The sequence below is a fragment of the Euprymna scolopes genome, chromosome 27, assembly GCF_053919585.1.
Source record: "Euprymna scolopes isolate OS-2025 chromosome 27, ASM5391958v1, whole genome shotgun sequence".
NCBI lineage: Eukaryota > Metazoa > Mollusca > Cephalopoda > Sepiida > Sepiolidae > Euprymna > Euprymna scolopes.
The window spans coordinates 51,539,882-51,567,277 of NC_136508.1; the positions used below are offsets into that span (position 1 = coordinate 51,539,882).

Consider the following 27,396-nt stretch of genomic DNA (forward strand, 5'->3'; position numbering starts at 1 on the left):
AAAAGATTGGAAAGAAAACTAGACGGCACATACACCCGTATGCTAAGAACAATATTAAATATATCTTGGCAAAATCATCCCACGAAGTAGCAACTTTATGGCAATCTACCTGCCATATCTAATACCATCAGAGAAAGACACCTACGATTTGCCGGTCATTGTCTGAGGAGCAAGCATGAATTGGTGAGTGATGTATTGCTATGAACTCCATGACACGGACGCGCAAGCAGACGACAACCTAGATCCACGTACATCCAACAAATAGCACACGATGCCAACTGTGAACCTGAAGATCTGAGGCAACTGATGGAAGACAAGAAACTCTGGAGAGGAAGAGTCACATTGGTTCGGGCAAGGTACCCGTCATGATGATGATTCTTAATATGAGGAAAAGAGATTTTTTTAGTGTTTATGCAGTTTAGCAAATATATTAAAAAAAAAACAAAGAAAAAGAAAAATATGATGTATATGCTCATTATGGAATGAAGTTGCCATAAAGAAAAATCAGCAGACTTGAATGAGAATCCCCCCCCCCCCCCCACACACACACTTAATTTTTATAGGATGTTATAGTATGTAGTATAGTTTTCGAGGTTAGGGGAGTATTTATACTACGCTGAATTAGGTTTTTAAGTTATATTCATTACTATACTTATAATTTATTTTCCGGTTAGTTAACTTAAATTTGAAACTCCACATCGTTTTTTTTTATTCATCCATTAGATTTTTTTTAAAACTTTGCCAAAATGTGGAGCCCATTGTTCTTACTATAAGTCCAGTATGGGTAACCCTGGCAAAATTCTGGTCCACGTCCCTGAGGGCTTTCAGTGCTAAAACACCTCTTTTTGTGGCTCTCTTTTCAACAACTTCCTGACTAATTTTTTTCTTTCTTTTTACCATGTCACATCGAGGTAGTAGCGGGGAGGGGAAATCCCTATTAGCTTATTTAGATGAGAGAAGAACTTTTTAAACCTCAATTCTCTATCCATGCATTGAATTTATGCATATCTACTCTCATTGAAATAGATTATTTTAAATATGAAGTCGACCGCTTGAAATATATAAACCCGAATTGTTAACCATGTATCGCTTAAAATGCTTTGTAGTCGATAAAAGAAAAAGACGCACGGGCCTTCTAACTGGTAAATATTTCAGCCATGAAATTGTCTTGATTTCAGATTGCGTATTGCTCCTAATCTTTCTTTTCAGCCTAATTACCATTACTCAGTTTTTAATTTAATTCATGCCTGACTAAGTAAATGTTGTTAAATCTAAATGTGACGACGTTCAAAATCTATTCAAAATATATAAGCAGAATATTGGTGTCTTTCCGTCTCCTTCTAAACAAAAACTTGATATGTCTGAACATATAGTGGTTTTTCACGGTGGTCAACTTAAATATACATGTGTTGAAGCCTAAAACTGCACTGTTATTCATTTACACTGGGATTCGGCATCCCTAGGGGCTCAAAAGAGGTCAAAAATGCCCTAAAATGTCCTAAAATAACACATTTTGCCCCATAGCGTTTGATCCATCCATTAGATTTTCCTGAAACTTGGCTAAAATGTGGAAGCCATTGTTCTTAATATAAATTCAGTATGGGTAACCCTAGCAAAATTCTGGTTCATATCCCTCTGAAACTTTTAGGGCTAAAAAACATGCCTTTTTGGAACTCTTTTTTTTTTTTTATATTACTCAAGAACTTGATATATATGTCTACGTAGTAGTTTGTCCATGGTGTTGAATTCAAATACACATGTCTTAAGGCGTGAAACTACATCATTTGTCCGTTTTCAGTGGGATTCAGCGTTCCCAGGTGCTCAAAAGGGGTCACAAATGCTCCAAAATTGCAAAAAAAAATGACACTTTTTACCCCATAACTTTTCCTCCATACATTAGATTTTTCTGAAACTTGGCGAAAATGTGAAGGGAACGTTGGCCCTTCACATTTCTCACATTCATCATTTCTTCACTATTTTTTGTTGTTATCTCACATGCAGCACCAGAGGGGACCACACATGTGCTGCTTGTTATATTTAATTAGTGTTTAGCTATGCATATATCCTTGTTTCAATATTAGTCAGATTATTGAATGTAAGTGTTTAAATCCTTCCAGTATAAAAGTTATTTTTTAGATTTCTTTCCCCCCACAACAGATATTTTCTACTCACTTTGTGTTATATTATTAATATTCATTTACTAACATCCTTAGTAAACCCATTTACACTAATCGGATCTCTTTACTGCTAAATATTCTTATATCTTCTAAATTTAATGAGCTTAATATTGTAAGTCAACCTAAAAAAAATTTCCCTGATTTCACGATTTATCTCCCTTGTTTCACGATTTATCTCCCTTGTTTCATCTGTTGCTTTTCTTTGTACAAAGTTATATAGTATGTAGGTTTATTTAGAACAAGTAATGCTCTTTGGCTTTGCCTGGAGAAAACTCTTCTATCTCTTTATCCTCTCTATCAGTCCCATTTTCCCTCCTCTTCTTCCCCACCACCTTTCTTCTCTGCCATTCCATATGCAACACCGAGATACAGGTTCCGTTCCTATTTTTGTGTAAATCTATTTTGTATTGATTACAACCAACCTGCATATATAACCCTAACAATGAAACAAGTAAAGTAAATATTCTTCTTTCTTGATTACAGTGAAATTAATGCCGACCTTTCATCTCCTGACATTGAAGGGGTATACGAAACACAGGTACCTTTAATGTTCCGTGTTTTGGTTCAGTGTGGTTCCATGGTGACTGTCAACCGAGATTATGCTCGACTTTTGGCTGGCAAGGTAAATACATTCATTAATGAATAAGGACATTTCTAATATATATATATATATAAATTTTTTTCAAGAAGTAAGCAACCAATGAATTTTAACGAGGTTAATGCAAGAGTGCTCAATGCCGAAGTAGAGGAAGATATACTTTTTTGTTTTACATAAGCATTAATATGTTGCTACACATTCATGAGCATGTTTCGATCAGCCAGTTACAAGTAACTAGAGACCTCTTCAAACGATATTACTTATACAAAATAGAGACCGTCGAACAAAAAAAGGTATAATGCTTATGTAAAATGAAAATATATACTTTTTTTTATGTGTGTATGTGTTGCCAAAATTATGAAAAGGAAAAATCAAAATGATTTATATATTCATTAAGCTTCTGTCTTTGATTTCGAAACTTTCTAAGGATGATTGATTTGAAAAAATAACAAAGTATTTGTAAATATCTGGTGCGTTTGTGATGTGAAAACAATTTTTCGTTGTATCACATTTTTTAAAAAATTCTAACAACTGTTTTGTTTGGAAAAATAAAAATTGTAGACTTTATCAATTGTGGTGGGGTGGGGGTGCCCCAAATTTGTACACTATTACCCCCCCCTCCCCTAAATAAGATGGAATTATTAAAAACTAGTACTATACAAATTTGTTATAATCACTCTGGGATGAGTATTTTGCCTGTTCAGTATGTAGTTTTCTTACTTTCAAATGAAAGTTCTTTACATCAAGAGAACACTATTATACCAGGAGAAACTCACCGTCAAGTGTATATTACTAGCGTGTTGACTTTATTCCATACCAAAATAAAGATCTCTTCAACAAAACAGAAGCACCCAAAATAATAGAATTTCTAAAAGAAATAAACTTATTCACCAAAATAAAAACCAATCTCCCAAAATTGGTGCACATAATATCACGCCAAAACTATAATATAGAACCAGAACAAACAAACCAAGAACATAACGACTGACTGACACTGAATTGAATAAACCACAACAACCAGTACACTATCCACCAGCAGGTGCAGAACTATATAAGACAACCAACTGTCTCAATAAACTAAAAATATTAAAACTTGGAAACATACAAAATGACTTCCCACTGTACATTAACACAGGCTCTAATTTGGGACCAGAGAAAATCTCTCTTATATCAGTTTCTTATGTTCGGGTCTCTTATATCCAGCTTACACTGTTAACACTTGGAAACGCATGCAAAATAGCTTTCCAAAAGGTCTGCATGACCTTAAATGACCATAGGTTGTTAAGCATAAACAAACAGATAATGAGGAACTTGCATTTTCAAATGAGACAGAATATTTTTTTTTTCTGGAGGTAGGGGGACAACGTTATTTTTACTAAAACAGTTTTTTTTTTAATTTCATCTTTTTAGCAAACTTCTTGCCAGTGAATACCAAGAAAAAGTCCTTCCTGATTAATACTTACATAAATTCTAGTTTAATTTTTTTTTAAACTTTACTTTAAAAAAAGTTTTTACTTGGAAATACTTTTTCGGGTTAGTTTCTAGTTTTATTTTTTAAGAAAATTGAAATATATTTTGTGAAAGGTTTTATATAATAAAAAATAGTCTTTATCTTGAAATTTAGAATTAAAACAAAAGAAAATGTAAAAAAATTTTTTTAAATATGTTCTTAATATTACTCAGTTGTTACGTCAAAAATAGTAATATATATAAAAAAATTACGAAAATTCTTTGAGTAGAACAACTGCTATTGTGTTGCAAAACAAAAAGTCTATCAATGTTGGCTAAGCAGTATGGTTGCTTTATAATGGCAAAAACAAAAAAAAAAATGATCAGAGTTATGCCCCTTCTTCTGCAGTATTCATTGTCTCAAACATCTATGAAAAATGCAATTTTACATAAAAATTACTTTTAACTATAAATAACTTTCTACTCAAATTTTCATAATTTTTGGATGTATTACTATTTTCAACATGACAGTGGAGTAAGTCATATTGTTTTTGCTTAAAAGGACGTATTTTTAAAAAAAGCTGATCAGTTGCCTCTTTTTGTACAAACACCAAATTTTCAAAGTAAAGAATAAAAAAATATATATTTTGTATTATATATTAAATTTCGGTTTTAATTAAACATTGTGTGCAGTTGGCTTTAAAAAAAAGCGTATTTTGGTTTTCAACTATTCACTTTGAAATATTCTCAGCTTTTTATTATCAACTTACACTAACAACTTAAAAACTTAACAGCTTTTTTAAGTGTTAAGTTTTTTTTTTGTTTTTTTTATAAAGGAGACACCACTTATCAAGGCTCGGCGATCACTCAAGGATAAGGGTTAATGAGTGTACAGTAGTCAATGGGACAATATCATAGTAATCGTTAGTCATGGAAATTTAGTAAATTGGATTACTTAAGGGGACGGCTCATCAAGAATTTGTTTATGTTGGACTTGAAGACAACCATATTGTAGTCAACTGGAAAGCAGGGAAATGGAACAAAGTTCCATAGGTGTGCAGTTCTAAGAAAGAACCTTTGTTCATGGAATGTACATTTAGGTTTAGGCACAGACAAAGCGTGAAGGAAATTATTGATAATGGTTTCAGCTAGACGAGTGTTTTTCGTGAAAGTTTGGCGGAGGAGGACCATAGATTGGAGCTCAGACAAGCACTTGCCATGAAAATAATGATAAAGCAGAGACAAGCTCACAAGGTCTATTCTGTGAGAATGAGATTGCAGTGAAGAGAAAAGGGCATTGTCCACTAGGCTACAAAGTCTATTTTGAACTCTGTCAAGGCAGGATTAGCTGCTTCTAGCTGTGGCAACAGTACTCCATCCTTGAACATACTTGACTCTTATACAGGGAGAGAATTGCATTATCAGTGAGATATCTACTGGAGCAGTAGAATGATTCCATCATTTTTCCAGCGACCTTGACAACAGATTTGATGTACATGTTCCATTTCAGATCAGAAGTAAAGGTCAGACCCAAAAGCTTGTCAAAACATGGAGCCTCTATAAGATGAGAGCTATTCATTTCAGTTGATGCCAGAAAGGGAGCAGAGTGTTGATGATGTGAAGATAGAAGCTTGGTTTTAGATGCATTAAAATTAACCAGCCACTTTTTTCCCCATTGTACCACGTGCTCAAGATCAGAGGAGAGAGAGTCAGAGAGAACTTGGTCGTTTACGGTCTTTGATGTACTACCATAGACGGTAGTGTCGTCAGCATAAATGGCTACGAATGATGTAAGGATGTGGTTTGGAAGATCATAGACAACTTATTAACTGTAATTTAATAAGCTGATTTCATCTTTTTTTATTTTTCAGGAAACGGATACATTTGATATGGACGTATTGGAATTCCGAACGCTTGCTCAATATCCTTACCTGGAAACTGACTCTATGAAACATATTTATCTTTACCATCATGCTTGGTAAGCATTTGCTTGATATTTCTTTGGCTGCTGCTGTTGTTGTTGTTGTCGGCGGCAGCAGCGGCAGCGGCGGCGACGTCACTAATGAGCTTATTGAGTTAATTGAGAGAAAATAATTCCATGTAGGCATTAAAAAGGTTGGGGTTTTTTTTGTGGTGGTGGGGGGGGAGGTAAATATTATTGCATTCAGAGTTTAAATTTATTTTATTTTAAGCATTGAAACTTGATAAAATGCAACTTGCTGACATAATTTTACTTTTTTTCTGCACATGCTTAAATTCAATTCGTTCCTTCAAGTCATTTAATATTAAATCTTTTTTGCCTAACTCTTGATTACTACATCGGTAGGAGACAAGGCTAAAGTGCTAAATGTTTACGTTTTGATTCTAATTGATGACTTAGGCACCTAACTCCTTTTTTTTTTAACTTTTGAAATCACTGCTATATATTAGGTACAATATAATATTCAATAAAGAATTGGATATGTAATAATAAATACAAAATCTGCATGAATTAAAATATATTTAAGCGTATTTTACGACCCAGTAAGATCAGAACGACTCTTACCCCCCCCCTTTGAGCATGGTATAGTAGTATTTAATAATTTTTTAATAACAAATATATACAAAGATTAAATGGAGTTGGAGTTTGTATATAAAGCATTCTTCTACCTAATTAAATTATTCTTCATAATAAAATGTAGCAGAGAAAAAAAAGAGTAGAAAATGAACCTTTTTCGATAACTTTATAACACTCGTTTCACTTATTTTATCCTTTAGTTCTCACATTCCATGAGTGATGTTTCTGACAAAGGAGGAAAAATTGCAGTTTTATAAGTTAGAATTATCCATCTAACACTTATCATTGGCAAGTTTTTGACCTAGAAGTAGTATTTTTTTTCTAGCTCCTTATATCAAGTGACATCATACCTTGTCTGGAATAATTTCCATAAAAAAAATGAGAAAAACAGACAAAAACATAAAAAAAATGTGAAAATTGTGGTCCTCTTACCAACGTGTACATACATCTACAATTAATTTATTTTTATTTCGGACTATTATTGTTATCTTTATTAATTGTTGTTTTTGATCTTTTATTGGTTTTGTTTATTCACAACGTTTCGGCCAACTATTCCTCTGGCCTTCGTCAGGTGGTAACCGCGACGGATAGGAACTTCGAATCTCCTAACTGCATTCTCAGCCATCACTGCCATCCGTAGTTGTTGTTGTCTTACCACATTTTGGCCAATTACTTCGTGGCGCAGTTGATAGAGACGTTGAATCTCTACAGTTCCAGATGAACATTGTCTGAAGATAGCGGTTTCAATCCCACCCAAAGCGTGCCAGAGGTAATTGGCCAAAATGTGGTGAGACGACAACTACGGATGGCAGTGATGGCTGAGAATGCAGTTAGGAGATTCAAAGTTCCTATCCGTCGCTATTTCAATCTTTGAAAAAATTTATTTGAACTTCTGAGGTATCAAAACGAAAAAAAAAGGACATACTCTTTAATTTAGTTTTAGTCAAAGGAAAATTTTGCAGTTTTATTAAAAATGTATGACTAAAAATTATGTATGACTTATTGCCGCTGCTACTGATTAAAGCAACTTCGACACAAGCCATCAAATGGGTCCGTCAGCGTAAAAAATCGTAAAACAATCTTATAATAAAACAAATTTTATTCAGAAGTTTTGGGAGGTTATTTTTGGCAAATATTTTTTAAGTCTATACCTAAAAAAACATTTACTAAAGAAAATTCCTGATTTTTATTAAATATTCCGTCTTACACAGGTGATCTACTGAGTCCGTTAGCGCAAAAGATTTTGTTTTATTAAAATAAATAGAACAACTGTAGTCACAGTCATGATTATTTTCGACAACTCCTTAAAGACTGAGATTTTTTTTTTCCACCTAGTGTGCTACTTTTTTTTATTTTTTAATCTTTGTGAAACATAAATAAATAAACAATTTTAGTTCTTTATTATTGAAACAAAAAACGAAATGAATTTAATCACCAATTTTTTTTTTTTTTTTTTTTTTTTTTTTTTTGCAAATTAAATTTTACAAGTAACCTTTTATTTAAAATTTTAATTTTGTAACACAATAACAATGTTGGTACACTAGAAAATCTTTGTTAGAAATCTTCATAAAAGAAATCCTTATTATTATTGCTTATTTTTTTGTTTTGTTTTGTTTTTTGAATTAAACTTGAAACTGTTGAAATTGCTATTGACTAATTAAACCCTTAATGACTGAGAATTATATTTTTCCAATACAGTGTGCCAAATAATTGTCTCAATCTTTTAGGATTTAATTAGACGTACATAAAATCGTGTTTTAATTTTTAATTTAGTAAAATTTTAAAAATCTAAAAAATAAACTTGTTAATTTTTTTACAAAGACTTTTAATGCAAAAAAAAAAACCCATTAAAAATGGCATACAGAATTGGTAAAAAAAATTGTTTCAGATTTTAAGGAGTTCATTATGTAAATACTTATGTATCTATTTACTTTTTGTATTAAGAGAGAATATTTTAAAAAGTAATTCATTTTTGTAAATACTTTTTATATGAATTTAAAAATATATTTGCCAAAAAATAACTTCGACTGGAACTTGTGAATAAATTAATTTTGTTTATTTTAATAATACTACAACAGATTTTTATGATTTTTTTTGCGCTAACAAACCCAGTAGTTCGTTCGTATCGAAGTTGCTTTAATAGCAAATCAGCAAGAGCAAATAATCATATATTCTTTAGTCGTACATTTTTAGGAAAGCGCTTTATGTACGATTAAAATCTGACATGTCCAATTCGGCTCCTTCTAATTCAGGCAACTTTGCACATTGTTTCTATATGACAAACAGCAGAAGCAGTCAGTCATACATTGATTGGGAATAATTTTGGTTGTACATTTTGAGTAAAACCCGAAAAATTTGCCTTCTATTTCTAGTGAGATGGAAAGATAGGAAGATAGGCATACATGATATATCATTCTTATTATACACAATTTCTCATTATCCTTCCAGTGGATCCAAGATGATGTATGGTTTATTTTTCCCAATGTCAAAAAAGGCCAACGTATTCGTCCTTGACACAGTTCAAAGTGATCAAATGCCGAATATGACAGCTTTATATAATTCTGAGAGAAATTCAAAGTAAGTATTTCTTGCCTTTTAAATTATTAGCCTGGTTCTTTGGATGTGTGTGTTGGGCAAAAAAAAAAGAAGAAAAAAAGTGTTAGTAGGCATAATACCCATACTGCGAAGGTAGAAAAGAATGTGAGAAAAAAAAAAAACGTGATGTCTTTGCTGTTGCATCCATCGCCAAATCGGAAGTGGAAAAGGTTTGAATTAAGGCTAGTCAATTGAAAAGAGGGGATGACTTTTGAAAATATTGGCGAAAAAAAGCAACTCCTCCTCGTAGAAAAGTGGCCAGTTGAGAGTGAAGGAATTATTGTTTTTAGCCAATTTTTCGATAGTACGTCCAAGGATGGAATACTGTTGCCATATCTGGGCAGGAGCTGCCAAAAACAGCCTATCATGCCTTGACAGAGTACAAAATAGACTTCGTGGCTTAGTGGGGGATGCCCTTTTCTCTACCCTGCAACCCCTCTCTCACAGAAGAGACGTTGCGAGCCTATCCTTGTTTTATCGTTACTTTCATGGCAGGTGCTCGTCTGAACTCCAATCCCTGGTCCCCCCCTCGCCAATCTTTCACGAAAAACACCCGTCTAGCTGAATCCACTGTGAAAAATTTCCCCCACTCTTTATCTGTGCCTAAATCAAAACGTGGATTCCATGAACAAAGCTTCTTTCTTAGAACTGCACGCCTGTGGAACTCTGTTCCGTCTGCCTGCTTCCCTCCGGACTACAACTTGGATGTCTTCCAGTCTAATGTTAACAAATTCCTAATGAACCGCCCCCTTAAGTAAACACTCCATCAAATCTCCACACTAACGTAATGTACTTGCAATAACCCTTATCCCTGAGTGGCTTCCGGGCCTTGATAAGTGGTGATCACTGTGTAAAAAAAAAAAAAAAAAAAAAAAAGCTTCAAAACGACGATACCGATCTTGTGAAAATCCGTCGCCTCTGTCAAAAGTTTTAAGCAGACATACAAACATATATGATGATTGCAACATCTTGTCAGACGAGTGCCACTCCCTCAGTGAAAGTCCATGTGCCCGGATGACTTTTTAGTCCTGCCAGCGACTTTCACACTATCAAGCAGACATGACACTGAAGCTGGTCATTGGTATACATACATTTAAGACAGGTGAGATTTATATTATTTTCAATTGATTAGCCTTAATTTAAACCTTTGCCACTTCCGATTTGGTGATAGGCGTGACAGCAAAGACGTCACGTTTTTTTTTTTTTTTTTTTTTTTTTTTTTTTTTTTTTTTCACATTCTTTTCCTCCTTCACGGTACGGGTTCAAGCCTGCCTTCCTACTACCACATTTTTATTTTTTTTTGCTCAACACACACCTCCAAACACCCGGGCAACGCCGGGCACCTCATTGATACAAGTGAAACTCAAGTAAAATAAGTTCAATCTGTGTGTTTAAACGTTAAAAATGATATTTCAAAGTGAGGCCATACAGACAAATTGGAAGGTGACAGTGGCTAAGTGGTTAATGACACGGACTGACAACCTGGTTGTCCCAAGTTCAAATCCAGTTTGTTCCATAGAAAAAAAAACTTCATTTATGGATGTTAGCAACCATAATGTGGTCCCGCCCTTTAGTACCCAATTTTTCCTTTTAAAAAGAATTCTAATTAGCTAGACAAATATCGGGGAAACCAATGCCTTCAATAGAATCATCTGATGCATACGGAATGAATGATGCTTAACAACGACAATAACAGGGAGGTTATGTTGGTGACATGGACTGACAACTCAGGTGTGCCAAGTTTGAATCAAGTTTGTTCCACAGAAACACTTTCAATTAAGGACATTGGTAACATTCGCGTGGTTTCTCCTACAAGTATCTAGTGACTTTTTAGAAAGAATTCTAACTAGAAAGATATCAGAGAAATGAATGCCAACAATAATCATCTGATTTATATGAAATGAATGAATGATACTCACCAATGATAGCAACAAAACCGGCTTCGAAACCTAGTAGGTGATGCCTTTTTCTCTTCCCTGCAACCTCTTTCCCACAGAAGAGACGTTGTAAGCTATTGTTATTTTCATGGCAGGTGCTCGTCTGAGCTTAGAATCTATGGTAGTTTCCTCCCCTTACCAAACTTTCACATAAAAAAAAACACTCTACTAGCTATAACCACTATATACAATTTTCTGCACTCTCTATTTGTGCCTAAATTTAAGCGTTGATTCCATGAACAAAGCTTTTTTCCTAGAACTTTTTTGCTGGTGTGCTTCCCGGTTGATTATAACACAGCTTTTAAGTCCAATGTAAACAAATTCTTGTTGAGCTGTCCCTTTAAATAAATCAAATTCTACCCAATCTACACCATTAACGATTATTACACCACCACCTTACATTCGTTAACCCTTATTCTTGAGTGGCCTTCAGGCTTTGATAAATGATGAGTCCCTTGTAAAAAAATAAATAAATAACAATCAGTAAATGCTGACAAGTACACATTAGGCCAACAGACATAAATAGTAAAACGGTGAATGTGTTTCAATCTATATACATTCTCTTCGACTTCTTAGATTGGTTTGGCTAACTGTATAAACTCGACAAAATGTGAATTCTTTATTTTGATTTTTACAGAATAACCAAAGGTACCGATCCAGACCTTTTACCTCCAGGTGGAACGCAAACTTTTGATATTAATTTTGAGACTCAGAAACATCAAGTCTACAGAAGCATCCAAAGACTTTTGGCAGCTTACAAAGAAGAAAAACGAGGACCAACTTTTCTGGTCATCCAGTCTTGCATGGGTAAGTTGTCTCCCTTTAATATTTTTACGAGTGTTTGGACAATTAATTGGAATCGGGAATCAGAAAAATCAACAAATTTAGGGGAATCGGTATCGAAATTCAAAAGATTGGTTCCTATTTCCCGATGCCAAAACGATTCTTTCAATTGTCTTTTTATTTGATTTTGTTTAAAGCAAAATCTTCCATTGCTGGTAATAATGATAAAATAAATATTTATTGATTTTAAAATACCAGTAAAACTAAAATCGATAGATCATCCCCACAAGTGTAAATTTATGTTTAGGAACATATCTGCATATTTAAGATGTGTTTTTTTTTTTACAGAAATTAGTGAAAATAACAACTCTATAGTTAAATATTTAGAGATTTATAAAGAATCAGAATCAGTAATTGTATCGGAATCGAAGAAAAATATTGGAATCGTCCCATCACTAATTTTTATTCCATATTACAATTGTTATATTATTAGAAATACTTACCTGTCACAACCTGAGTAGGTTATGTTCATGCCAGTCAAGTATATGTCCTTGGCACTCAAGTAGGGTTGACCTTGCATCTGTCAGGCTCAGGTATAGTTCTGGCTAGTCCTAGGAGATCTACCTTCCTAGGTTGTTGTCTCATGTCTTTCAGGTGGTGCAAATTCATTGCTTACTGCCTGAGGCAGCTTGAATGTTATTTTTACATTTCAATCAACGTAACCTCCGACCTTTACCTTTGTCGAACTCGGCAATCTATACAGTATTTCAAACTTACTCTTATTCACACCAAACAAGGGCTACTATTTGGGATCGTATCTACAGGGAGCATTATGGAGGGAATAGAGAAGCAAGATGTCTGTTCGCATTACATTTTAAATTTCTGCATGTTAGGAAGCATGCAGGGAAGTAGGAATCAGGGAGGGAATTCCGAAGTCGAGCAATAAATAAAAGAATGGGATTTTGCTGCTTGTCGGATTAGTTAGAAGAATTTATGTTGACGAGGCAAAAGTGCTACGAGTACGTCACAGCATATTCCAAAAAGCACTTGTCAAATAGCTACAGAGATGCAACGTTACAATAGGACAAATTGGAGCTTGGTTGATAGTCCATTAGGTTTGAAATTTTGAATATTATAAATCTAGTGCAACACCAATTAAGAAAATATCAATTCTGTGGGTCTTTGTTTTTTAGTTTTGAACTTTTTAGCTGGACAAACACACATACATATGTACAGTCACACTAACAGTCATTTACTCTTTATATGATAGATTGCCCGGGTGTTTGGAGGTGTGTGTTGAGCAAAAAAAAAAAAAGGTGCAAGTAGACAGTCTGGCTTGAACTCATACCACAAAGGAGGAAAAGAATGTGATGTGTTTGCTGTTGCACATATTGCCAAACTGGAAGTGACGTAGGTTAAAATTAAGGCTAGACAATCGAAAAGTGGCAATGACTTTTGGAAATATCGTCGAAAAAAGCGACTCCTCTCGGTAGAAGAGTGCCCAGTTGTGGGTTAAGGAATTAATGTTTTTAATCATTTTTTTTATATTTGTCGGCCGAAGGGGCGAGCTTCAAAATGATACTGATCTGGTGAAAATCCGTTGCCTCTGTCGAAAGTTTTAGGCAGACATACAAACAAACATACATACATACATACATGTAAACAGACAGGTGAGATTTATATGATAGATGTCTTATATCTATTGTTAAATGTCATAATTTTTAATGTTGGTATATTGATCTTTGCAAAACATAAACATGAGTTTGTCACAGCATATTCTATAAAAATACTTGTAAAATATCTACAGAGATGCAACATTACAACAATAGGACGGAGTGGAACTTGGTTGATAGTGCAGGATTCATTAGGTTTGAAACTCTGAAAGAGAGACTAGTCGTAGATACACCAACCCAGATGTGACAACAATATTCTATGCAGAGGTGGATAGTAGCTTTGTAGAGATGTAGGATGATCAAGTGTAAGACTGTTCTCGTTCTGTCAGCCATGACTGGGTTGAAATCACATTTCTGTCAATGTAACCTCCAGCCTTTATGTGAGTCTTGTCAAACTCAACAATCTTTACAGGGATAGATTGTTCTCATAACTGGGTAGAAATCTTGAGATATTTTTATCATCTGTGCTGAGGACCGAATCTTTAATTATTGAGTCATGGAGCCACGCATAAAGTGCTAAATCGTAAGTTCTAAATTGACAGTCTTCTGGCGGTTAAAGCTGTAACTATTTGCCAGTCATGAAAGAAAAAAGAAGTTGACACCTCATACTGGTGTTATCAATTTTATTCAATTATCTATATATGAATAGGATAACCTGTATGTTATTTATTTTATGTGTTACGATTACATCCGAGTGACTGTCATTTGATTGTTATGGACTTCCGTTTCTTGTAATAAATAATTTTTCCAAGAATTCTTCATAAGTTTTGGTTTCGGTTTTGATTATATATGAAGGAACTCAAGTTATATATACAAACACACACTTTTCATAAGTTTTGGTTTTGGTTTCGATTCAAGCTGATGCACCCAAGTCATGGATATATTTTTTTACTTTTGAAATCCCAACTTTACAATATATAAAAATTGATAGAACATAACTTTGTAATAATCTATAATATAAATCTCACCTGTCTGTTTAAATGTATGTATGTATGTATGTATGTTTGTATGTCTGCCTAAAACTTTCGACAAAGGCGATGGATTTTCATGAAATCAGTATCATTTTGAAGCTCAACATAAAAATCTGTATAATATACATACCCATGACAAAAAGAAAATATATTCCAAAATTCGTATGAATTGATCAAGTAGTTTTATTTTCTTAAAGAAAATCACTTTTAAGCGATTAATGTAATTCATAGGCACTACGATAGAAATCTTGCGAGTTTGGAATTGTTGTTCAGTTATCTGCCTTTTTGTCTTTTTTCCTCTCAAAATGGGAGGCAAGACAATCACTTTCTGGATAATCAAAAAATTTTATTTTCTTTAAAAATAAAACTAGTTTAGGTTATTTTTGGAATCTGATATTTTTGTTTCGTCATGGATATGTACGTCATGCAGATTTTCTTCTTTTTTTTTTAAATAAGGGGTGGAGTTCTGGATAAGGACTGCTATTAAATATTTATACAAAGAAGAGTTGTACATATATTTGTTGTCATTTTTAATGGAAATTTTTCTTTTTATAGATACTTCTGAACTTTGCAATTCTATGCCAGAGTTAACAAATTTTCCTGTGGTACCCATCTATGCACCTGATAGGTAAGATATTTTTTTTTTTGGGGGGGGGGGGGCTCTTTGCCATAATATTTATTGATGTTCTGGTAATACCAAATCAGGCTGTCTGAAGATACTGGTTTCCTGGCCTAAAATGCATCAAACATTGATGTTATTATTTTTTCTCTTTTTTCCTTGGAAAACTCAATCATGTTCTGCAAAGTAAAAAAAAACAAAAACTATTTTCCTTTCTTTTTTTTTTTTTTTGTAACTCACGTTCACCCCTAACAAGACATATCGCCGCTTGGATGTAAAGGGCTACTATTTGGGACCATGCCTAAAAAAAGATTAACAAGATGATGGTTTATGTTACATTTAAACTTCTGCATATTCAGGGAAGCACGTAGCAGGAAGGGAATTCCAAAGTTTAGCTGTTTGAGGAAAGAAACTATTAGAGTAGAAAGCTTTTTGGCATTTAGAGACTTCAACGGTGAAGGAGTGATTTTTTGTTGCTGACCGTGTTTGTCGGGGATATGTATGTCGAGGGGGCACAAGTGCAACAAGTTTATCAATTCACATTCCATCAAAATACTTGTAAAATAGGCACAGAGCTGCAACATTGCAACCATGGGACAGTGACAACACTTTCCTGAACCCTATCCAAGAGGGAGAGGCTAATGGTAGATACACCAGTCTGCATGGGCAAATGATGGCCTTGTAGCGGTATAGGATAATCTCAGGTGTGAATAGTCTTCTAGCTTGATAGAAAGAACCCACCTTCTTTGCAGCAGCCTTTGCAATGTCCTCAATGCATTTGTTCCAGTTCATATTTCCTCGGCAAAACAACCAAACTAAACGTCATGTTGAAGATATAACGAACTTGAAGCATAAACACTTTTTTCCAAAATCGTTAGATTCAGTATTAAATAACCAAAAAAGGGTTAATATGCCAAAAAACAAAACAATCAAACCAAACACCATGAATAAATATTGGAAGATATAAAGAACTTGAAGCCTAAATTTTTTTTTGGCACTTGTACAGTTTAGTCAAGACATTAAAAAATGAAAATATCGAAAAAAAAGGTTATATTGTTCATATCCATTTTGGACTGAAGATCTCCGAAAAAAAATTTAATTTAATTTGATCGACTAGTTTTTTTGTTTTTTTTTACAGCGGAAAAACACCTTCTTATGAGAGCATGTTGAAGTCAGCCATTGTGAAATTTGCTGAAGTTGAACAACATGCCACAGGGAGATAACTCCATGTAAAGTGCCGACACCCCCTCCCCATCTTTAATTCTAGCTTTTCTTCCTAAAAATCAAACCTTTTGCTCGGTATCATAAATTGTTTTTTCGCTGTAAAAAAAAAACTACTTGATGAAATTAAGTGAAATTTTTTTTTCGGAGAACTTCATTTCATAACGAATACGTGAAATATAACCTTTTTTTTTTTCGATATTTTCATTTTTTAATGTCTTGACTAAACTGTACAAGTACCTTTTTTTTTCCCCCATATTACTAGACTCGATACTAAATAACCTGAAGAAGGTTGATATGCCATAAAACAAAACAAAACAAACCAAACTCCATGAGTAAATATTTGAAGATATAAAGAATTTTAAGCTTAAAAATTTGCTGCTTGTTAAGATATAGTCAACAAATCGATTTTATTATATATATCGTGTTAAGCAAAAACAATATTGCGTACATATTGTCATGCCGGAAATCGTAATATATGCAAAAATTACGAAAATTCGCTGAGTAAAACAACTGCTATTGTTGTGTTTTTAGTTTTAAAAAAAAAAGAAAAAAAGGCCATCGCTCTAGACAACAAATATTTCAACCATGACACAAGTAATCTAAAATATTCCGTTCAGAGTTATGTCCCCTGTGTCTAGCCCCCATACTGCCTACTTTATAACGTCTAAGAAAAATGCGATTTTACCTAATTTTCTATAAAAATTACCTTTAACGAGAAGTAACTTTCTACTCAATGATCTTTCATAATTTTTTGATATATTACTATTTTTGGCATGACAATTAACTACGTAACATTGTTTTTGCTTAAAACAACATATTTTTTTTAAAAAATCGATCTATCAACTGTATCTTAACAAGCACCAAAATTTTTGCAGGACAGTCAAGCATAAGTAGTTTTCTAGCACGGTAGAGGGAGCCCAACTTCTTTACACCAGCCTTGATAATGTCTTCAATGTATTCATTCTAGTTCATGTTGCTTGTGAATATTAAGCCAAGGAGTTTGAAGAAGGAGTACTGAGATTTTTTTAAATTTTATGTTCGCAAATAAATATTTCACACTTATCAAGCCCTCACCCCTTCTACCCCGAAAAAAACAAAATGAAGAAAAATCTGTATGATGTACGTAAACATAATTTGATGGATAGAAAATATCGTACACCAAAAATCGCGTAAATTGATCAAGTAGTTTTATTTTTACAAAGAAAATCATTTTTAAGCGAATTTTAGTTTATAATCCCCTCCCCACCGTTAAGAATGGCTTTCTAAAATATCGCAAAAGTTTGAATTATTTGGAGTTATCTTTTATTCCTTCAGACTATTTTCAAGATGGTCTCACACGCTCACTACTCATCGTTTAGACATAAAACCTGATTTTCTTATTTTAAAATAAAATTAATTAATTTATATGATTTGATTCTTTTTCGTTGTTGTACCTATTTACAATGCCTCCCCACGGGACAGAGTTAGACACCAGGGTCGTTTTTTAACGTGGAGAAAAGGTACAAAAATAAAAATTGTCTCAGTCGTGAAGGACTGCTCCTCCACCGAAAGAGAACAAGAAATGGAAGTGCAGCATCCGAAGAACAGATACTACACTTTGATCTTGGCCAAAAGGCCAAAAGTTTCAAATGAAATCCATGGTATTTATTGAATTGTCATGTCACAGTGATGAATGTATCCAAAAATTATGAAAAACGATAAGGTGGAAAATAAATTATTAATGAAATTAGTTTTTGAAAACAATTAGTGTAAAAAGAAAAAAGAAACCGGAGAGTTCGAATCATGACAAAAGGGAGGTAAATCTTTTCTGAAAGCTGAAAATTTTAGAGAAATTTAACAAAAATAAATTTTCGCTCATTGTCTTTGAAAAATGTTTTCATTAATAATTAACTTTCTATCCTATTATTTATCGTAATTTTTGGATATTTTTATTACTGTGACATGACAATTCAATAGATAATTCAAATTTTGGTACAATAATGAGGAAGAACCCATAATTTTTAGTGTATAATATTTTCTTTCTCTCACGGTACGTACATCATATGGATTTTTCGGTACTCACTTAGTTTAATAAAGGCATTAAAAAATGAAAATATTGAAAAAAAAAAAGATTAGATTGTACAGACCTGTTATAGAATTAAGTTCTCAAAAAAAAATTTCACTTAATTTGATCAAGTAGTTTTTTTTTATATACAGCGGAAAAACAATTTCTTATGACAGTGAACAGAAGTAGACATGTTTGGATTTTTAGATCATGAGGAAGAGAGGGAGATGTGCCACAAGGACGCCACAACAGGGAGATAACTCAGTCTTTCACATACCAAGCGTTGTTGACCATTGAAAAAGTGACACATTACAAGACACCCTCCTCCTCTTCCTCGTGGTCTAAAACGTACGTACAGTATAATTTTCGTGGTCTAAACGTACGTACAGTATAATTTATTTTCCATATTTTGATTAAATTAAACAAGTATCGATTTTTTCTTTATTTTTATTTTTTCATGGAAGAGAGAGGTAGTTATGGATAAGTACCAAATATTTAATATACCTCCTCCCCCCTGTGTTTTTTTTTTTCTTTTTTTTAAATAAGAAATCTGTAAAGATGAGTTATAAATGTATTGTTTTATTTATGATTCAACCGGAAATAAAAGTTTAAGAAATCTGTATCAAATTAAAAATGTGTGTTTTTGGTAAGTCTTAATTCTGGGCACTTCAAGCATTATTGATCCATATTTTCTTCTTTTTTTTTTTTTTCTTCAACTTGGTATTTAAGTTGGGAGAGGCAACTTTCTTACTTATATGTGGAGATATTTTTTTTCTTACTATTTGTTTTCTTTCTGCCAATTTTGGGATGCTTCAACTATAATCAATCCATTTTTTATTATTCTTATTATTTAAGATATTCAAATTTTTTTCTTTGACTTAGTAATTTGATTGTGAGATGTAATTTTCTTATTTATATGTGAAGTTTTTTTTTTCTTTACTATTTATTTTCTTTCCAACCATTTTGGGGTGCTTAAAGTATATTTAGTCCATTTATTATTATTATTATCATTATTTAAGATATAAATTGTATTTTTATTAAGATATTCAATTTTTTTTCAACTTGAGAGACACAATTTTCTTATGTGAATATTTAATTTCTTTTACTATTTGTTTTTCTTTCCAGTGAAAACTTGTACAACGTGCTCGATTGGCAGAGAGTGGCGAGCCGAAGAATGTTTCAACATTACATGAATGTTCAACTGATTCTGCAAGTGATGCTGGAACAGTGCCGTTATTTCCACATTCCACTTGGCAACATGCCGAAAGATATCATGATGTTCGGCTGCGACCTGTTCTTTGCCCGTCATCTTCAGAAACACAATCACTTACTTTGGTGTTCTCCGACCGACAGACCTGATCTCGGAGGAAAAGAAGCAGATGACCACAGGTAAGAATAATTTTTAACCTTAACTTCAGTAGTTGTCAATTAACATGGTATGATCTCTAACTATGATCATGGTTAAAAAGAAACACGGAAGCAATACTGGTGGGCATACCAAGGAAACTATTTCTGATAATGTTTACATAATTCCAGTTTAATTTTTAAAATTTACATAAAAAAATAGTCTTTATCTTGAAATGTTTCTTTTTTGGAATGGTTTTATTTTTAAAAAAATATCAGTATTTTTGTTACAACCTAACCCAGCGTAGTATAAACACCTCCAACCATGCCATGTTAAGAATGGCTTTCAGAATAAACACCCCAACCTTGCCATGTTAAGAATGGCTTTCAGAATAAACACCCCAACCTTCCCATGTTAAGAATAGCTTTCAGAATAACCCCCCCCAACGTTCCCATGTTAAAAATGGCTTTCAGAATAAACACCCCAAACCTTCCCATGTTAAGAATGGCTTTCAGAATAAACACCCTTTGCAGGTAAGTCTTCAGTGAGACTAGGCGACATTAGTAAAACTGTGCTGAGTTAGATCGAAAAAAAAATACCAAAATATCTTATAATCAAAATATACATTTTTAGTATTTACTTTGAAATGTCTTTTTTTTTTTTTTTTTTTTTCAAAATGGTTTAAATTTAATAGGTCTTGCATTATGAACTAAATTCCAACCTCTGTTTCATTGATGCAATGTTGCATCCCAGTGTCTGTTTTACCAGTATTTTAATGGAATGTGCTCTGATGAATTCATAGCAGTTGTGCCCTCTCGACATACATAGTCCAGACTAACCCGACAAGCAACAAAATCCCACCCCTTCAATGTTCAGGTCCCTAGATGCCAGAAAGTCTTCTATTCTAATAGTTTATTCTCTCAGACTGCTTGACTTTGAAATTCCCTCCCTGTTTCTTGCTTTTCTGACTGTACTAACCTGCAGAAGTTCAAATGTAATGTGAACAAACATTTAGCCGCTTAAGTCTTCAGTCAGAAACTATCACAAATAGTAGCACCTTACATTCCAAGTGGCAATATGCCTTGTTGGAGTGAAAATAAGTATAAAAAAGTCTTTTCTGATAATTGCTTATGTAATTTTAGTTTAATTTTGTAATTCTACATTTAAAAAATAGTCTTTACTTTGAAAAGGTGTGTGTCGAGCAAAAAAACAAAAAAAAAATGTGGTAGTAGGCAGAAAGGCTCGACCCCGTACCATGAAAGAGGAATGAATGTGAAAAAAAAAAATCAACAAAAAAAAAGTGACATCTTTGCTGTTGTGTCCATCGCCAAACCGAAGGTGACGTAGGTTTAAATTGAGGCTAGTCAATCAAAAAAGGAGGATGACTTTCGACAAATATCAGCAAAATAAGCGACCCCCCCCCCATCCCGTAGAAAAGTGCCCAGTTGAGGGTGAAGGAATTAATGTTTTTAGCCAATTTTTCAATATTTGTCGTCCGAAGGATGAAGCTTTAAAACAATACCGATCTCATGAAAATTCGTAGCCTCTGTCAAAAGTTTTAGGCAGGCGTACATACATTTAAGGTAAGATTTATATTTTCGAAAGTCATCACCTCTTTTCAATTTATATTATAGATTATCTTGGTACAACTAACGAACATTCTTTTAATCAGTCCTAAAATACGATTTGCTTGTTTGACAGTTTCATTAGATATTATTGTGTTTAGAAATGTGCAGATAACCCTCAAAATGAGAACAATTGTCCGATTAATACAAACGTTCATACCTCATCTAAAAAAATTCAGAACTGTTAGATGAAAGTATTTTATTTTAACAAAAAATCTGAAGAAAAAAAAAACGTGAAATTTTCAGTTGTAACGAAACTGGAAAGAATTGTGTAACCATTTATTAGAAGGTAGTTGTTATACACTGGCATAATTTCTGCTAGACAGAAAGTTGAAGTCAAAACTGTTTTATTTGGTTGTACATTGACAAAATATAACCAATGACACTCATCTGAAATATTCAGGCATTAAAAAAGTATTAGTGACATTTCTGAATTTTTTTTTTAAGGATAAAATACTCCTCCGAGAAAAGTTGGGTTAAAAGCATAGATTAACCAAAACAATATATTCTTACGTATTTCATTTCAAATTTTTTTTTTTTTTTTTTTTTTTTTTACTAATAGGCTACCTCTTATTCAGAACAAAAACTATTCGAGGATAAAGTTTACATGATAAAAAATAATTTATAGCAAAGGTGGAATTAAATTCTCTACCGGTCTGTATAGTTTTAGCACGTGAAAACTAAAATATTTTAGTTCAGAATTTTGGCATTTTCCTGTTACAGCCAACAAAACGGAAAAATTAAGATAAGTTTTGTGTTTGAACTTATTTTAATATGTGTATTTATGACGTTTCTGAATTTTTGAGATGAGAATTGGTTATTTGTATTATTATTCATCGGACTACTGTTCTCATTTTGAGTGTGATTTTTCACACCGTTTTGGTCGATATAACCTCCGACCTTCTTCAGGTGTATCTTGTCGAACTTGGAAATGTAACTGTCGAACTCGAATAATATTTTATATTTAAATTTTTTTTGGGGGGGGGGATATCTCAAGACAAAAATACCATATTCCAAAAATCATATAAACTGATCAAGTAGTTTTTTATTTTATAAAGAAAATCATTTTGGAAACAAATTTGAGTTTTTTTCCAATGCTCTCCCCCCCCCCCAAATGTTAAGAATGACTTTTTAAAATCCAATCTGAATTATTTTGAATTATCTCCCTTCTTCCTTTACTATTTTCCAAATGACGTTGTGAGATCGTCTCTTATACTTTTACCATAAAATTTGATCTTTACAAAAATAAAACTACCCGATCAATTTAAATGACAGATTTTTTTCCCATCATGCATTGCACATTTGCAATGTATCCGAGTATCTGACTTGTTGTGAGTGAAATATATTTAACCGTGAGAAGAGAAAACATATTCATAAATGATCTTATTTAAAAAAAAGAAGTTATTTTGCTTTATACATGATAATTTCATTTCTTTTAAAGATTATGTATGGAGATTGAAGAAAAGACGACAATTGAAGTGAATAATCCGGGTGCGTATTCAACCGTCTGCATAGAAATGGACATGTCCAGTTTAGCTGTAAATACTGTTATTGAGGTAGGTTGGTCTTCTTTTCACAACTAAATGCAGTGATCTTGTAAGAATAATGTCAATAATAATTGACTAGCACTTATTAATAATAGAGTTTAGGTATGACCATAATAAAGGCAGAATTTTTGACCCCTTATAACAAGTAATATTAGTAAAAAACTTGTAAAATAAAATTGATTCATTGTAATTTTTGCAGTATTTTCAAGAAGAAAAATTTTTTAAAATAAAATCTCTTTTTTAAATTATTTATTTTTCTTTTACTCTCTGTAAAACTGGTGAATTTTCAAAAAAAAAAACTCCTCGAAAATCTAAAAACGGGGAAAATTAGTGCTGGATGTTATTTCTACATATTTTGACAGAAACAATGAAAGCAGCACAATTTTTTTTAATTATCTCAAAAAATCAAATAATTGATCAATTTCGTTAATTTTTTTTACAGGCTTATTTTAAAAAAAGGCTGAACTGTATATAAAGTGAAATAAAATAATATACAAAAAAAAGTTTGTTTTTTTTGTTCATTATTTTGAAAATTAAAAATAATGGAAAGTCTGTCAGTTAACAGCCTCCATATCAAATGTGAAGTTAATTGTTTTCTTGTCTGCTAAAATATGATTTTTTTTCTTGATATCCAATCTATATATATCTTTTTCATAATATTTCAAGCCAAAGGTAAGACTTTAACCATTATATTTCACTTGAATAATGATTGAATAAAAACTTTTACAAGATATAATATATTTATACTTATTTTTTTCCCCTATATTTATAACTAGCCTGCCTGCCCGGTGTTGCCCGGGTGTTTAGAGGTGTGTTTTAAGCAAAAAAAAAAAAATGGTAGTAGGCAGGCAGGCTCGAGCTCGTACCACCAATGAGGAAAAGAATGTGAAAAAAAAGTGACATCTTTGCTGTTGCGACCCTTATCAAACAGGAAGTGACGTAGGTTTAAATTAAGGCTAGTCAATCGAAATGAGGGGGTGACTTTCAAAAATATCAGCAAAAAAGAGATCCCTCCCTGTAGAAAATTGCCCAGTTGAAAAATGAAGGAATTAATGTTTTTAGCCAATTTTTCGATATTTGTTGTCCAAAGGGTTGATCTTCAAAACGATACTGATTTCCGTCGCCTCTGTGGAAAGTTTTAGGCAGACATACAAACATACATACATTCAAACAGACAGGTGAAATTTATATTTTCGAAAGTCATCGCCTCTTTTTGATTGTTTAGCCTTAATTTCAACCTACGTCACTTCCGGTTTGACGAAAAGCACATCAGCTAACACGTCATATTTTTTTTTCACTTTCTTTTTCTTGTTCGCGGTACGGGTTCTAACCTGCCTGCCTACTACAACTTTTATTTTATTTATTTTTTTTGCTCAACCAACACCCTTACATACACCTCCACTTTCTTTTCTGCCTTTGCGCCACTGGTTTGAGCCTGCCTGCTACGACTTTTTTTTTTTCTTTTGCTCAACCCAAACCTACAAACACCCGGGCAACGCCGGGCACCCAGGCTAGTATGCCATAAAAGAAGCCATTATTTATTTTAAAATGTTTTGTTTTCAGTCTTCCCATGTGAATGACCAAGAAGGTGCCAGTGCTGTGAGTTTTGACTTGTTACCACAAACTTCTCTTGAAGACATGATGCAAGGTCAAGGAGCTGCTATGATGCTAAGCAGTTACGATGAAACTGCTTTGTCCTCTGTTACATTTAGGTAAGAAGATTTGAAGCAAACTGTTTCTACACTCTTCTCTTCCATAATAGTCTAAAACAATTAATGCATTAAGTAATTTGATATTATCCTGGAACAAGTATCGTAGTCAAAGCAGAAGTTTCTAGCGTAAGGCATGCATACCTTTTGACATTTATTTATATAAAAGGCAAAAGTGGCGTGCACGTTTTTATGTCCAAGAAAGGCTTTTCTCCGAAAGGATTACTATTTTTTACAACTTTTTAAATACTCCCTAGATTATAATATCTACAATTTGCGAAAGGACGTTGTCTCTATATTTATTTTGATTAACTTTTATAAAATTCACGCTATTCCATCCTCTTGCATGTTTGTTCGTGTTTTTCGTATAAAAGCGAAACTGAATCGAAAGCGAACATCATTCGCCGGCCTTATCGGCCAAGCAATTAGCTTTGATCAATGTGGGGAAAACCCTTCATATCAAACAATTGCTATTCATTTGGAGAACTCCCCCTTCTTGGGGGGAGCTGGGTTTCCCCAACATCGTGAGGAAACATATTAATGAAACAGCGGAAAACTGAATTGGCCTTCAGCCAACGTTCATTTCTGCATTCACTTAACAAGTCAACTTTTTGATTGCCGTCGCTAAATTTCAACGCTTTCCACTTCCTATGGCTTTGTAGTGTAGCGGTAAAAGTTCATTTTCTTTTCTTTTTTTTTTTTTTTTCACTTTTCTGCCTTTGCGTCATGGGTTCCAGCCTGCCTACTAACCTCCCTTTTTTTTAATACCCGGGCAACATGCGTCACAAGTTCGAGCCTGCCTGTCTACTAACACCTCCAAACACCCGGGCAACACTGAGTATCCCCGCTAGTTACATAATAAATATTAAATAAATAACCTCCCTTTTTTTTAATACCCGGGCAACATGCGTCACAAGTTCGAGCCTGCCTGTCTACTAACACCTCCAAACACCCGGGCAACACTGAGTATCCCCGCTAGTTACATAATAAATATTAAATAGATAACGTGCATATAAAAACATTAAGTAACAAATAAATAGATAAAATAATTAAAATTTTGTTCTATTTGCTGGCGTATTAACATAAAACATTCATATAAATGACACTCCTCTGCATATCAAGTAGATAATTTTCCATATCTCTGAAGTAAAAATATCAGAAAAATATTCAATTGAGAAAGAAATTGAAAACAGAATTGTCTCTGTCTTTAGAACATTCGCAAACTAATAAACGGCATCTTCAAAAATAAAAATCTCTCAATAAAAATTAAACTTATAGTATACCACGCGATTGTTATCTCAACGCTTTTGTGTGGGTATGAGACCTGGATTATATACCAGTGTGATCTCAAACTAGAAAGATTACATCAGCAAAACTTTGAGATATACTGAACATCAAATGTTATGACTACCGGACCAACACAGACGTCTTTGAGAGAGCAAACAGCTGCAGTATTGAGGTCACCATTGTAAAGCTCAGGCTCCGTAGGTTGGGGCACATCCTCAAAATGGATGAGAACAGGCTCCCCTCAACAAACACTGTACTCAGAACTAGCTGCAGGAAAAAGATCCATCGACCGCGTTCTACAATGATACAAAAATTAACTCAAAACTGCTCTGGAAAACACATTATTTGACTTTCACACCTGAGAAACAACAGCTCAGGAGTAGCACCTGTGACGTGGATCCATCATGTCCGGTACCAAACAATAGGAAACAGAAAGGAGAAGAGGGAGGACTGGTGGAGATAAGAGGCAGGCTAGAAAAAAACTGAGCAGACCCCCCCCCCCCATCACACACATACACCTTTGCTTGTCTTCTCTGCCTGCTTAGATTGGTCTGAGAAGCCATCTGCAAGCCAAACACTAAAAGAAGGAGAGATTGAAATTCTTGAATATGACAAACCAGCTGCTGCCGGCAAACATCAAACAACATTAGATTTGAATTTGTTTCTTTACTATATTCATGTTCTGTCTTCATTGACATGTATTTTTTTTTTTTTTTTTTTTTTTTTTTTTTTTTTTTAAATGTAGAGTTTTGAAGACAATGGTTCAAGGCTGGGTAAGAGATGTGACAACCTACAGAAATGTTTTTGCAGACAACCAAATTGTACACTTTTACAGGTATCTATTTTTTTTTATTTGCTTTTTGTTTCCCTAATCACTAATATGAATTCTGGCATTTTTTTTTGTGTTGGTATGCATTCTAGTATTCCTCTGTTATTTAATTCTGTACAAATAAATTTTGCAAGAAAAAAGAAAAGTAACTGATGCAAATAACGGATGATAAAAACGAAAATTACTTATGGCATGGAGAAGGAATTGTTTAACTTTTTTCAGCGTAATTTACTTATTTTATTTACCTTTCAAGGTCAGGTATTAAGGTAAAAAGCCAGTGCTTTAAGATTAGTACACTCTGCTGTGCAAAAAATGCCCGAGGAGCCTCCTTGGTAGCGTCTCAGAACTCCTGCAAAAGACCATCCATCAGCAGGGCAGCAACCAAGTCACAACCAGACTGATTGTTGATGCATCCTCAACTAGTCAT

The 27,396-nt window shown here is 33.3% G+C and overlaps 1 protein-coding gene across 1 annotated transcript in view; it reads left to right on the forward strand.

The window, feature by feature from the left end:
- LOC145248856 (DNA polymerase epsilon catalytic subunit A-like) overlaps window positions 1-27,396 on the forward strand; it is a 191,724-nt gene that overhangs the window by 127,040 nt on the left and 37,288 nt on the right. The window contains exons 33-41 of the mRNA XM_080110580.1: window positions 2,661-2,799; window positions 6,096-6,202; window positions 9,230-9,358; window positions 11,951-12,120; window positions 15,296-15,368; window positions 19,753-20,016; window positions 23,039-23,153; window positions 24,708-24,856; window positions 26,886-26,975. Coding sequence (XP_079966706.1) covers window positions 2,661-2,799; window positions 6,096-6,202; window positions 9,230-9,358; window positions 11,951-12,120; window positions 15,296-15,368; window positions 19,753-20,016; window positions 23,039-23,153; window positions 24,708-24,856; window positions 26,886-26,975 — 1,236 coding nt within the window. The remainder of the gene's footprint in view (window positions 1-2,660; window positions 2,800-6,095; window positions 6,203-9,229; window positions 9,359-11,950; window positions 12,121-15,295; window positions 15,369-19,752; window positions 20,017-23,038; window positions 23,154-24,707; window positions 24,857-26,885; window positions 26,976-27,396) is intronic.